The sequence below is a fragment of the Somniosus microcephalus genome, unplaced genomic scaffold (assembly GCF_052327205.1).
Source record: "Somniosus microcephalus isolate GS21.2 unplaced genomic scaffold, FLI_Smic_1.0 scaffold19, whole genome shotgun sequence".
NCBI lineage: Eukaryota > Metazoa > Chordata > Chondrichthyes > Squaliformes > Somniosidae > Somniosus > Somniosus microcephalus.
This window is the reverse complement of record NW_028225206.1, coordinates 792,901-806,846: the sequence shown is the minus strand read 5'-3', so window position 1 is coordinate 806,846 and position 13,946 is coordinate 792,901. Positions and strand designations below refer to the sequence as shown.

Below are 13,946 nucleotides of genomic sequence, written 5' to 3'. Positions count from 1 at the left end.
ACTGTTCTCCTGTCGAGCAGAGTCTCACACCAGTGGCACTATTTCTGTAAGTCACTGATTCACCCGTTTTACTGATCAAGATCACCTTCTTCCTCTGACACTAAGCGAGTCTGAGGTGTGTGTGTCGGTCGATTGGACTGAAGTATATTAGCAATGAATCAAAGGCTTTCAATCCAGTGCACGTTTAATAAATACATATCTCGTGTTACGGTGTAAATCTTTGTAAATACAAAGTAACACCCAGCGGTCGCCACCAACAGCTATTGAAACGGCAAAAAGCCCCCGGGACCACTGCTATAGCACGGAAACACTGCACCAGTATTGGAACCGTTATCAATGTTACCGGTTCAAATATGAATCAACATAGAATTCTCCGCACACATCAGCTGTATTTTAACAGAACATTCTGTTAATTTCTTGCCAGATAAATAGTGCGAGATGAGTTTTAATATCCATAAACTGCTCTGTATCTCTGATTATTTCACGAACTTTCCGCACATCACAGTTGTCACGGTGTCCTGGAACACATTTATCCATCAACCAGCCCCAGCTTATAACAGATTATCTGGTCCGTTATCTCATTGCTGTTTGTGGGAACTGACTGAGCGCAAATCAGCTCTCGCGTTTCACACTTAAAACATCGCAACATGTGGACAGGAGGAGGCCCTTCAGCCCCTCCGGCCTGTCCTGCTGCTGTCGCAGTGACAACAAATCAGAAGTACTTCAGTGGCTGTGAAGAGCTTTGGGCCGTCCTGGGAAGCGCTCCATCAATTACACTTCTGTTTGTTTCTCTCCACATCAGCTGAACTGTGAGCAGCCAGAAGCTATTTTGTGCCCGTGCTCCTGCCTTTGATCAGAGCTCATATCAATAGCCAGCCTGGGCCGCCCGCCCTCAGTTAGTTTTTAGCCCCTTTCCCCAGATTAGCCTCCGGAAGCTGCTCGGCATCTCTCTAAAATCAATTCACTGAGAAAAGGTAATGGCGGAGAGGATCACCCTACAAGCGTTGTGGGTAATTATTACAGAAATATAATCATTAAAATTAACAATAACTGTCCGGGTGAGAGTTAGTAAATTATGGGATATTTTTGCTCAGTTTAACCGTTGCTCGCAATGTGTTTCTGTTTGTAGATGAAGGTTGGCCGCCGAGACTGACTAATGGGGGAAGCCGCTGTGACGGGCGAGTGGAGATTTACTACAACGGCAGCTGGGGGAGAGTGCGGGACAACCTCTGGGACCTAAATGATGCCAACGTGGTCTGCAGACAGCTGGGCTGCGGCTCTGCGATAGCCGCTTATAACTCTTCAAAGTACGGAGAGAGTGAAGGGCCCGTGTGGGTGAATGATGTCCAGTGTGAAGGAAACGAGTCTCGGCTCCGGAACTGCAGCTCATTCACATTGAATCCATCTCTCAATGACAGCATCGGCGTAGGGGTCCTGTGTTCAGGTGAACAAATGGTTCAATTTTACAGAACCATCAAGGGGAATATCTAATCTGCTGAGAAAAGTGGTAAATTGGTCATTTGTTCCTCGGTGTCTCTACATCGGTTATTTAACTCAGGGGGTGAGCGAAAAGCGAGAGGATACGGGCTGAACTGGAAAAAAACGAGAACTTGCATTTATATAGCGCCTTAAACGAAAGACAACCTTCGTAAGGTGCTTCACAGGAAGAGAGATGAAGGTATTAGAACAGGCGACTAAAAGCCTGGCCATTTGGGTAGTTTCAAGAGCTGGTCTTAAACCAGGAGAGGCGGAAGGTTTAGGGAGGGAATTCCTGATCTTGGGACCGAGACGGAGAAATTCACGGCCGCCAATTGTGGAGGGAGGAAGTGAATGATGCACAAGAGGCCACATTTGGAGAACAGTAGAGTTCCCGAAATGATTCGGGCTGGAGGTGGTTATAGTGATAGAGGGGGTCGAGTGCATGAAGATATTTGAACCTGAGGATGGTAATTTAAAACTGGAGGCTTTGGCGGACAGGAAGCCAATCCAAAGCAGTGAGCACAAGGATGATGGTGAGTGTGACCTGGTGCGGGTCAGGATATCAGGAGTTTTCGGGTGAGCTGAAGGTTATGGAGGGTGCAGGATGGGAGGACGGCGTTTCAGCAGCAGATGGGCCGAGGCAGGGACGGAGGTGAGTGATGATACAGAGGTGGAAGTCGGCGGTCTTTGTGACGGAGAGCACGTGGGATTGGAAGATCAGCTCGGCGGTCAAATGCGGCCGAGTTTGCAAGTCAGTTCCATTGTGCAGCATAAACGTGCAGACAGATGTGCTGGAGATTCACTGGTCTAAGTTCCATTATGTTGTGTATAAGTATGGAAGGATGTTTTGGCATGGACTGGTCTAAGTGTTATTACACAGCATATGAATGTAGACAGACATTCTGGGCCTGAAATGGTGTAAGTTCCATTATGCTGTACGTACGTTGCATTCTGCAGTATGCAGTGTGCAGCGGAAGTGATAAATAAAGCTGTGGATAAGTCTATAAGCTAGTATTACGGGGGGAGGAATCTGGTGAAATTAACATAAGCCTGAAGATAAAAGAAAGAGGAGGTCTGAGTGAATGTCAGACCAAGGTAACCAATACGGGTAAGATTAACGGTTAGGGAACAGATACACTTATAGAACAGAATTATAAATTGATTGTTAAAAATAAAGTGAGTGGCACAATTAATAAAAACAACTTAATTTGGCTGTACATCTATGTGCACAGCATTCCAAACCAAACAGGAGAACTGGAGGCAATAAATCGAACGATGGAGAAATGAATAGAATGTTATCCTGAAAGGATTAGGGGAAGTGGGGTGGGAGGAGGCTAGTGTGGAGCATGAATACCGGGTTGGACCCCTTGGGTCGAATGGCCTGACTCTGTGCTGTACATTCTGTATAATTGTATGTAATATGTAAGTGCAGACAGATGTTGCGGGATATAATATCATGTACCTGTCACAGACACATTAAAAGCACCATTTTCTTTAGCTGGAGAAGCAGCAATGTTTGGATTGAGTGATGAGATAAATGTATATTTGAAGTATAATCCTCCTGTATTGTTCTCTAACAGGACACGTGCAGTTAAGGTTGTCCGACGGTGGAAGCCCATGTGCTGGGCGAGTGGAGGTTTATTACAGTGGGACCTGGGGCTCAGTTTGTGATGATTCCTGGGACCTGGCCGACGCTGACGTGGTTTGCAAACAGCTGGGTTGCGGGAATGCGGTGGATGTGGAACTTCCTACTGCTTGTGGACCAGGCTCAGGCCCAGTTTGGTTGGATGAACTGAACTGTTCGGGAAACGAATCGTTTCTCTGGGAATGTCCCTCAGCACCGTGGGGTAAACACGACTGTACTCATAAAGAAAATGCGAGGGTGGTGTGTTCAGGTAAGGGAGCTTTCTATCTGCTCATTTCTGCAGGGTTATATGCGAGGCTTTACTCGGGAGATTTTACATAGAATCTACAGCACAGAAACCGGCCATTTGACCAAAATGGTCTGTGCGATATTTTTGCTCCGCACGTGCCTACTCACTCCGTACTTCATCTAACTCTATCTCCATATCCTTCTGTTCAGTTTCCCTCATGTACATATCTAGCTTCAACTAAAGGCATCTACGCTATTCGCCTCAACTACTCTATCTGATAGCAAGTTCCACATTCTAACCACTCTCTGGGTAAAGAGGTTTCTCCTGAATTCCCTGTTGGACAAGCGGCTATTTTATATACAGGTAACCTTGTTCTGGACTCCCCACAATTGGAAACATCTTCTCTATGTCCACCTACCTATTCCCTTCATAATTTTAAAGACCTCTTTGAGGACACCCTTCAGCCTTCTCTTTTCTAGAGGAAAGAGCCGCAGCCTATGCAGACTTATTTGATAGTTCTAAATTTTGCGTTCTGGTATCATTTTTACAACTCATTTTTTGCTCTTTCTCCAGTGCTTGTATATCCTTTTTTAGACCAGTATACTATACATTACTCTAAGTGGGTTCTAAACCAAGTTTCCATACATGTTTTAAAGTAATTTCAAAAATAACAACAGAAAATGCTGGAAAAACTCAGCAGGCCAGGCAACATCCATGGAGAGAGAAATAGAGTCAACGTTTCAGGTCGAAACCCTTTGTCAAGACTGAAAAAGCACAGGAAATGAAACACATTAAAAGGCCAGGCTGGGAAAGGACAAAAGAGAAGTGAAGAGACATTGAGAGGTATTGAAAACGAAACGAGATGGTGATAGGAGTAGTGGAGACAAAAGACGGCTCTAGATTAGGGGGGAAGGGCCAAAACCAAAAGATGTGGATAAAATATAAGTTTAAATGTAATGGGGGCCGAGGTTATGATCTGAAATTGTTGAACTCGATATTGAGTCCGGAATGCTGTAAAGTGCCTAATCAGAAGATGCGGTGCTGTTCCTCGAGCTTATGCTGAGCTTCCGTGGAACATTGCAAGTGCCCGAGTACAGTGAGGTCTGAGTGGGAATGGGGCGGTGAATTAAAATGACAGGCGACCGGAAGCTCGGGGTCACCCTTATGTACTGAACGGAGGTGTTCCAAAAAGCGGTCACCGAATGTGCGTTTGGTCTTCCCAATGTAGAAGAGACCACATCGTGATCAGCAAATACATTATACTAGTTTGCAAGAAGTACAAGTAAATCGTTGCTTCAGCTGGAAGGGCTGTTTGGGGCCCTGGAGAGTGGGGAGTGGGGAGGTATAAGGGCAGGTGTTGCATCTCCTGCGCATGCACAGAAAGGTGTCGGGCGAAGGGGAATGGGTGCTGGGGATGATAGAGGAGTGGACTAGAGTGTCTCGGAGGGAGCTCTCCCTGTGGAATGCTGAAAGGAGGGGGGAGGGGAAGATGCATTTGGTGGTGGGATCACGTTGGAGGTGGCAGAAATGGCGGAGGTTAATTCATTGAATGTGGAGGCTGGTGGGGTAAAAGGTGAGGACAAGGGAAGCCTATCGTGGTTCCGGGAGGGAGGGGCAGGGGTGAGGGCAGAAGTGTGGGAGATAGAATGGACACGGTCGAGGGCCATGTCAACCATGGTAGAGGGGAATCCTCGGTTGAGGAAAAAGGAACTGCCGCCGTGACATTGGCCATCTCCATTTCACTGCTGCCCTCACTAACTCCAACCTACCTCCCACTGAACTTGCAGCACTCCATTCTCTGATCCAACTCTGACATGCCATTAAACCTGCTGACAAGGGTGGTGCTGTTGTTGTTTGGCCAACTGACCTCTACCCAGCGGAACATGAACACCAACTCTCTGACACCTCATCCCACCTCCACCTGGACCATGACCCCACTACCGAACATCAAACCACCGTTTCCAAGACGGTCACTGACCTCATCTACTCTGGGAATCTTCCCCCAGCGGCCACCAACCTCATAGTTCCCCAACCCTGCACAGCCCGCTTCTACCTCCTTCCCAAGACCTAGAAACACGACTGCCCTGCTAGACCCATTGTTTCAGCCTGTTCTTGCCCCACGGAACTTATCTCTTCCTATCTCGACTCTATCTTTTCTCCACTTGTCCAGTCTCTTCCCACCTACATCCACAACTCTTCTGACGCTCTCCGCCACTTTAACATTTTCCAGTTTCCTGGCCCCAACCACCTCCTTTTCACCATGGACGTACAATCCCTCTACATCTCCATCCCCCACCAAGATGGCCTGATGGCACTCCACTTCTTCCTTGAACAGAGTCCAGACCATTCCCCATCCACCACCACCCTCCTCTGACAGGCTGAACTTGTTCTCACATTGAACAACTTCTCTTTTGACTCCACTCATTTCCTCCAAATCAAAGGTGTTGCTATGGGTACCCGCATGGGTCCTAGCTATGCCTGCATTTTCGTGGGATATGTGGAACATGCTTTGTTCCAGTCCTACTCAGGTCACCTTCCTCACCTCTTCTTCCGGTACATTGATGAATGTATCGGTGCCGTTTCCTGCTCTTGCCCTGAGCTAGACAATTCCATTCACTTTGCCTCCAATTTACACCCTTCCCTCACCTTCACATGGTCCATCTCTGACTCTTCCCTTCCCATTTTGGAAGGGGAGGGTGAACAGCCAGTTGTAATGGTGCATATAGGTACCTACGAGGTAGCTAAAAAACGGGATGAGGTCCTAAAAGCTGAACATAGGGAGTTAGGAGGTAAATTAAAAAATAGGGCCTCAAAGGTAGTAATCTTAGGATTGCTACCAGTGGCACGTGCTAGTCAGAGTAGAAATAGATGAATACATGGCTAGAGGAATGGTGCAAGGGGGAGGGATTCAAATTCCTGGGACATTGGAACCGGTTCTCGGGGAGGTGGGACTAGTACAAACTGGATGGTTTGCACCTGGGCAGGACCGGGACTAATGTCCTAGGGGGAGTGTTTGCTAGTGCTCTGGGAGAAGGTTAAAACTAAAATGGCAGGGGGTTGGGAACCTGAGCAGGGAGGCAGATGAAAGGGGATCAATGATAGAAGCAAAAGACAGGAAGGAGACAAGCAAAGGTAGCAGTCAGAGAAATCAAGGGTTTAAATCAAACATGGCAACAGTAAATAATAATTCTAAAAGGTCTAAGAGTGTTAAAAACAAGCCTGAAGGCTTTGTGTCTTAATGCGAGGAGCATTCATAATAATGTGGATGAATTAGCTGTGCAAATAGAGGTAAACGGATATGATATGATTGGGATTACGGAAACATGGCTCCAGGGTGTCCAAGACTGGGAACTCAACATCCAGTGGTATTCAATATTCAGGAAAGACAGGCGAAAGGGAAAAGGAGGTGGGGTAGCATTGCTGGTAAAGAGGGGATTAACACAATTGTAAGGAAGGATATTAGCTCTGATGATGTGGAATCTGTATGGGTAGAACTGAGAAATACCAAGGAACAGAAAACTTTAGTGGGAGCGGTATACAGACCCCCAAACAGTAATGCGAACATTGGGGATGGCATTAAATGGGAAATTAGAGAAGCGTGCAATAAGGGCACAGCAGTTATCATGGGTGACTTTAATCTACACATAGATTGGGCTAACGAAATAAGTAACAATGCTGTGGAGGAGGAATTCCTGGAGCGTATACGGGATGCTTTCCTGGACCAATATGTCGAGGAACCAACTGGAGACAAGGGCATCTTAGACTGCGTACTGTAGAGTCATAGAGTCATAGAGTCATAGAGTTATACAGCACGGATAGAGGCCCTTCGGCCCATCGTGTCCGTGCCGGCCATCAAGCCCTGTCTAATCTAATCCCATATTCCAACATTTGGTCCGTAGCCTTGTATGTTATGGCATTTCAAGGGCTCATCCAAATGCTTCTTAAATGTTGTGAAGGTTCCTGCCTCCGCAACCCTTTCAGGCAGTGAGTTCCAGACTCCAACCACCCTCTGGGTGAAAAAGTTCTTTCTCAAATCCCCTCTAAACCTCCCACCCTTTACCTTGAATCTATGCCCCCTAGTTATTGACCCTTCTACTTAGGGAAAAAGCTCCTCAGTATCCATCCTATCTATGCCCCTCATAATTTTGTACACCTCAATCATGTCCCCGCTCAGCCTCCTCTGCTCCAAGGAAAACAAACCCAATCTGCCCAGTCTTTCTTCATAGCTGAAGCGCTCCAGCCCTGGTAACATCCTGGTGAATCTCCTCTGCACCCTCTCCAAAGCGATCACATACTTCCTGTAGTGTGGCGACCAGAACTGCACACAGTATTGCAGCTGTGGCCTAACCAGTGTTTTATACAGCTCCATCGTAACCTCCTTGCTCTTATATTCTATGCCTCGGCTAATGAAGGCAAGTATCCCATATGCCTTTTTTACCACCTTATCCACCTGTTCCGCCGCCTTCAGGGATCTGTGTACTTGCACACCCAGATCCCTCTGCCCCTCCGTCTTGCCTAGGGTCTTACCATTCATTGTGTATTCCCTTGCCTTGTTAGTCCCCCCAATGTGCATCGCCTCGCACTTTTCCGGGTTAAATTCCATTTGCCACTGTTCCGCCCATCTGCCCAACCCATCTATATCGTCCTGCAGACTGAGGCTACCCTCCTCGCTATTTACCACCCTACCAATTTTTGTATTATCCGCGAACTTACTGATCATACCTTTTACATTCATATCCAAGTCATTAATGTAGACCACAAACAGCAAGGGACCCAGCACCGATCCCTGTGGTACCCCACTGGCCACAGGCTTCCAGTCACAAAAACAACCTTCGACCATCACCCTCTGCCTTCTGCCACTAAGCCAGTTTTGTATCCAATGTGCCAAGGCACCCTGGTTTCCATGGGCTCTTACCTTCTTGACCAGTCTCCTGTGCGGGACTTTATCGAAGGCCTTACTGAAATCCATGTATACCACATCCAGTGCATTACCCTCATCCACACACCTAGTCACCCCCTCAAAAAATTCAATCAAATTAGTCAGACATGATCTTCCCTTGACAAAGCCATGTTGACTATCCCTGATTAATCCTTGTCTCTCCAAGTGGAGACTAATTTTGTCCCTCAGAATTTTTTCCAATAATTTTCCTACCACTGATGTTAGGCTCACAGGCCTGTAGTTCCCCAGTTTTTCCCTACTTTCCTTCTTGAATAATGGTACTACATTAGCGGTTCTCCAGTCCTCTGGCACATCCCCTGTGGCCAGAGAGGTCCTGAATATATGTGTTAGAGCCCTCGCAATCTCTTCCTTTGCCTCACACAGCAGCCTGGGATACATTTCGTCCGGGCCTGGGGATTTATCCATTTTTAGGCCTGTTAAAACCGCCAATACCTCCTCCCTCTCGATGTTAATATGTTCGAGCATATCACAGTCCCCCCGCCCTATTTCTATGTCTACATCGTCCTCCTCCATAGTGAAAACAGATGCAAAAAATTCATTTAGAACCCCTCCTACATCTTCCGGCTCCACACACAGATTGCCACTTTTGTCCCTAATAGGCCCTATTTTTTCCCTAGTTATCCTCTTGCCCTTAATATACTTATAAAACATCTTAGGATTTTCCTTTATTTTGCTCGCCAGTGTTATTTCATGGCCCCTCCTTGATCTCCTAATTTCTATTTTAAGTATCCCCCTGCACTTTTTGTACTCCTCTAGGGCTTCCTCCGTCTTTAGCCTTTTGTATCTGCCAAAAGCACTCCTTTATTTCCTAATCCATTCTCGTATATCCCCAGCTATCCAAGGTTCCCTGTGGTTTTTGGAACCACCCTTGACCTTTACGGGAACATGTTGCCATTGTATGATCTCAATCTCCCTTCTGAAAGCCTGCCATTGCTCCGATGCAGATTTTCCCACAAGTAGCTGATCCCAGTCCCTTTTGGCCAGATCCTGCCTTATCCTATTAAAATCGGCCTTCCCCCAATTTAGAACCTTTATTTCCGGCCCATCCCTGTCCTTTTCCATGACATTTCCATATGTCATGAGAAAGGATTAATTAGCAATCTTGTTGCGCGAGGCCCCTAGGGGCGGAGCGATCAAAATGTGATAGAATTCTTCATTAAGATGGAGAGTGAAGTAGTTGACTCAGAGACTAGGGTCCTGAATTTAAATAAATGAAACTACTGTGATATGAGTTGCGAGCTGGGTAGGATCGATTGGGTGGATAGGCAATGGCAAACATTCAAAGATCGCACAGATAAATTACAGAATTTGTTCATCCCTGTTTGGCATAACAATAAAACAAAAAAGGTGACTCAACCATGGATAACAAGGGAAATTAAGGATAGCATAAAACCCAAGAGAGAACATACAAATTGGCCAGAAAAAGCAGTAAACCTGAGGACTGGGAGCAGTTTTGGATTCAGCAAAGGAGGAAAAAGGAATTAATCAAGAGGTTGAAATAGAGTATGAGAGTAAGCTTCAGTGAACATAAAAACTGACTGTAAAAGCTTTTATAGACATGTGAAGAGAAAAAGATTGGTGAAGTCAAACATAGGTCCCTTGCAGTCAGAATCAGGGGAATTTTTAATGGGGATCACAGAAATGGCAGATCAATTAAATACATACATTGGTTCTGTTTTCAGAAAGGAGGACAATAATAATCTCCAAGAGATGTCGGCGAACATAGGTTCTAATGAGAGGGAGGAACTGAATGAAATCAGTATTTGTAGGGAAATGGTGTTAGGGAAATTGACGCGATTGAAGGCCAATAAATCCCGAGGGCCTCATCATCTACATCCTAGGGTGCTTAAGGAAGTGACCCTCGAAATAGTAGATGCAATGCTGGTCATCTTCCAAAATTCTATAGACTCTGCAACAGTTCCCATGGATTGGAGGGTAGCTAATGTTCCCCCACTGTTCAAAAAAGGTGGTAGAGAGAAAACGTGGAATTATAGACCAGTAAGCCTGACATCAGTAGTAGGGAAAATGCTAGAGTCCATTCTAAAAAATATTATAGTAGAGCACTTGGAAAACAGTGACAAGATCGGGCAAAGTCAACATGGATTTACAAAAGGTAAATCGTGCTTGACTGATCTACTGGAATTTTATGAGGATGTAACTGGTAGAACAGATGAGGGAGAACCAGTGGATGTGGTGTATTTGGACTTTCAGAAGGCTTTTGATAAGGTCCCGCATAAGAGATTAGCGTGTAATCTTAAGGCACATGGGATTGGGGGCAAGGTACTGACGTGGATAGATGACTGGTTGGCAGACAGGAAGCAAAGAGTTGAAATAAACGGGGTTTTTTCTGAGTGGCAGGCTGTGACTACTGCGGTACTGCAGGGATCAGTCCTAGGACCCCAGCTATTCACAATATATATTAATGATCTAGACGAGGAAACTAGATGTAATATCTCCAAGTTTGCAGACGACACAAAGCTGGGTGGGTGTGTGTGCTGTGAGGAGGGTGCCGAGAAACTCCAGTATGATTTGGACAGGTTTGGTGATTGGGCAGATGCATGGTAGATGCAGTATAATGTGGATACATGCGAGGTTATCCACTTTGGTGGCCAAAACAGGAAGGCAGATTAATACCTGAACGGCAATAGATTGGGAGAAGTGGCAGTGCAACGAGAGCTGGGCGTCCTTTTGCACCAGTCGCTGAAGGTAAGTATGCAGGTGTAGGAGGCGGTTAAGAAGGCAAATGGTATGTTGGCCTTTGTAGCGAGAGGGTTTGAGTACAGGAACAAGGATGTATTGCTGCAGTTGTACAGGGCCTTGGTGAGCCCACACCTTGAGTATTGTGTGCAGTTTTGGTCGCCTTATCTGATGAAGGATGTTCTTGCCATGGAGGGAGCGCAGCGAAGATTCACCAGACTGATACCTGGGGTGGCAGGAATGACGTATGAGGAGAGCTTGGGCCGATTGGGCTTATACTCGCTGGAGTTTAGAAGAATGAGAGGGGATCTCATTGAAACTTATAAAATTCTAACAGGACTAGACAGATTAGATGCTGGAAGGATGTTCCCGATGGCGGGGGAGTCCAGAACCAGGTGTCATAGTCTAAGGATAAGGGGGAAGCCATTTAGGACAGAGCTGAGGAGGAATTTCTTCACCCAGAGAGTGGTGAACCTGTGGAATTCTCTACCACAGAAGGCAGTAGATGCCAATTCATTAAATATATTGAAGAAGCTTTTGGATATATTTCTTAAGGCTAAAGGGATTAAGGGATATTGGGGGAAGGCAGGGACAGGGTACTGAGTTTAATGATCAGCCATGATCTCATTGAATGGCGGAGCAGGCTCGAGGGGCCAAATGGCCTACATCTGCTCCCATCTTCTATGTTTCTATGTTTCTTCCTCGACTTCTCCATCTCCATCTCTGGGGATAGGTTATTGACCAACATTCACTACAAGCCCACTGACTCCCACAGCTACGTGGACTACACTTCCTCCCACTGCGACTCCTGTAAGGACTCTATACACTCTCCCAGTTTCTCCATCTCCCCTGCATCTGCTCCGTCGATGCCACCTTCCACACCAGTGCTTCCGACATGTCTTCCTATTTCCTCAACCAAGGATTCCCCTCTACCATGGTTGACACAGCCCTCGATCGTGTCCATTCTATCACCCGCACATCTGCCCTCATCCCTGCCCCTCACTCCCGGACCCACGATAGGTTTCCCCTTGTCCTCACCTTTCACCCCACCAGCCTTCACATTCAATGGATCATCCTCTGCCATTTCCGCCACCTCCAACGTGATCCCACCAAAGGAGATGCAACACCTGCCCTTATACCTCCCCCCCTTCCCACTGGCCAGGGCCCCAAACACGCCTTCCAGGTGAAACAGCGATTTACTTGTACTTCTTGCAAACTAGTATAATGTATTCGCTGCTCACGATGTGGTCTCCTCTACGTTGGGGAGACCAAACGTGGATTGGGTGACTGCTTTGCAGAACACCTCCATTGAGTCCGTAAGGATGACCCCGAGCTTCCGGTCACCAGTCCTTTTAATTCACCGCCCCATTCCACTCAGACCTCGGCCCCCATTACATTTTTACTTATATTTTTTATCCATAACTTTGTTTTGGCCCTCCCCCTTTTTTTCTCTCCCACATGGCAGCTGCCTCCCATTCTGCCAGCGCATTTCACATCTAATCCAGAGCCGTTTATTGTCTCCACTATTCCTACCACCATCTCGTCTCGTTTTGAATACCGCTTAATGTCTCTTCACTTCTCTTTTGTTCTTTCCCAGCCTGGCCTTTTAATCTGTTTCATTCCGTGTGCTTTTTCAGTCTTGACAAAGGGTTTCGACCTGAAACGTTGAGTCTATTTCTCTCTCCATGGATGTTGCCTGGCCTGCTGAGTTTTTCCAGCATTTTCTGTTGTTATTTCGGATTTCCGGCATCTGCAGTATTTTGCTATCGTTTAAAGTAATGTCCTTGCTTTTCAATTAAATTCCACTTGAATTGAACCTCCTTGCTTTGTTTGCGTTCTTATGCCCTTGTTAACTTCCATTGCTAGTTTTAATTATTAGTTTAAGTGTATCTTTTGTTCCTCTATCTCAATTAAGCGTTTATTTTCCAAAGATTTTGTGGCCTCCTTATGCTGCTTATGAAAATGCACCACCTAACACTTACCGATAAAAAAATTAATTTACCATTTACACACCCATTCTGCAAGTTTATTAATATCTTCTAATATTTTGTTGCAATCTTCCTCGGTATTAACTATAGCCCCCAGATTGGTGTACTCCATTTATTTAAAATTGTACTTCCAAATCCCAAGTACAAATCGTTTATGCAAATGATGAACAGTAGCAGTCCCTGCACCGATCCTTGGGGAACACCAGTTCTGAGCTTCCACCAGTCTGATAAATACCTTTAACCCCAACTATCTGTTTTCTGTTTTGTAGCCAGCGAGCTATCTATTCTGCTACTTGTCCTCTGACTCCACATCGCCTGACGTCAGTCCTGTTTCTATGACGTGCTAACTTATCGAAGACCTTTTTCAAATCCATGTATATTGCACCCACCACATTACCCTTGTCTGTATTGTCTGTAACTTCTTCTTTAATTCAATAACGTTGGTAAAGCATGACTTTCTCTTAAAATCCGTGTTGACTATTCTTTATTACATATAAAAGCAAAACACTGTAGTTGCTGGAAATCTGAAATAAAAACAGAAAATACTGGAAATATTATGCAGGTCAGGCAGCATCTTTGGTGACACTGACAGAGTTAACGTTTCAGATCGATGGTTTTTCACCAGAACTGGAAAAATATGTAACAGGTTTTTAAGCAAGTACAGTAGTGGGAAAGCTGGGAGTGGAGCAAAGAACATACGCAAAGTCAGGGGAGAATAAATGACAAAACTGGTGATAGTGCCAAGCAAAAGGAAATGGTAATGGGACAAGTAACGAAACTAAAGTTGGGTCTAGTGGAGGTGTAAATGGGAACAGCAGAATCATCAGCAATGGCTGCCATCTGAAAGAAATACAGCAAAGTTATGATCTGAAATTGTTCAACTCAATTTTGAATCCGGAAGGCTGTAATGTGTCTAATCAATAGACGAGGAGCTGTTCCTTGAGCTGA

General features: G+C 45.8%; 1 protein-coding gene across 1 annotated transcript in view; it reads left to right on the top strand.

The window, feature by feature from the left end:
- Window positions 1-13,946, top strand: part of LOC147083909 (scavenger receptor cysteine-rich domain-containing protein DMBT1-like) — a 47,374-nt gene that overhangs the window by 18,279 nt on the left and 15,149 nt on the right. The window contains exons 6-7 of the mRNA XM_085980053.1: window positions 1,130-1,444; window positions 3,060-3,374. Coding sequence (XP_085836179.1) covers window positions 1,130-1,444; window positions 3,060-3,374 — 630 coding nt within the window. The remainder of the gene's footprint in view (window positions 1-1,129; window positions 1,445-3,059; window positions 3,375-13,946) is intronic.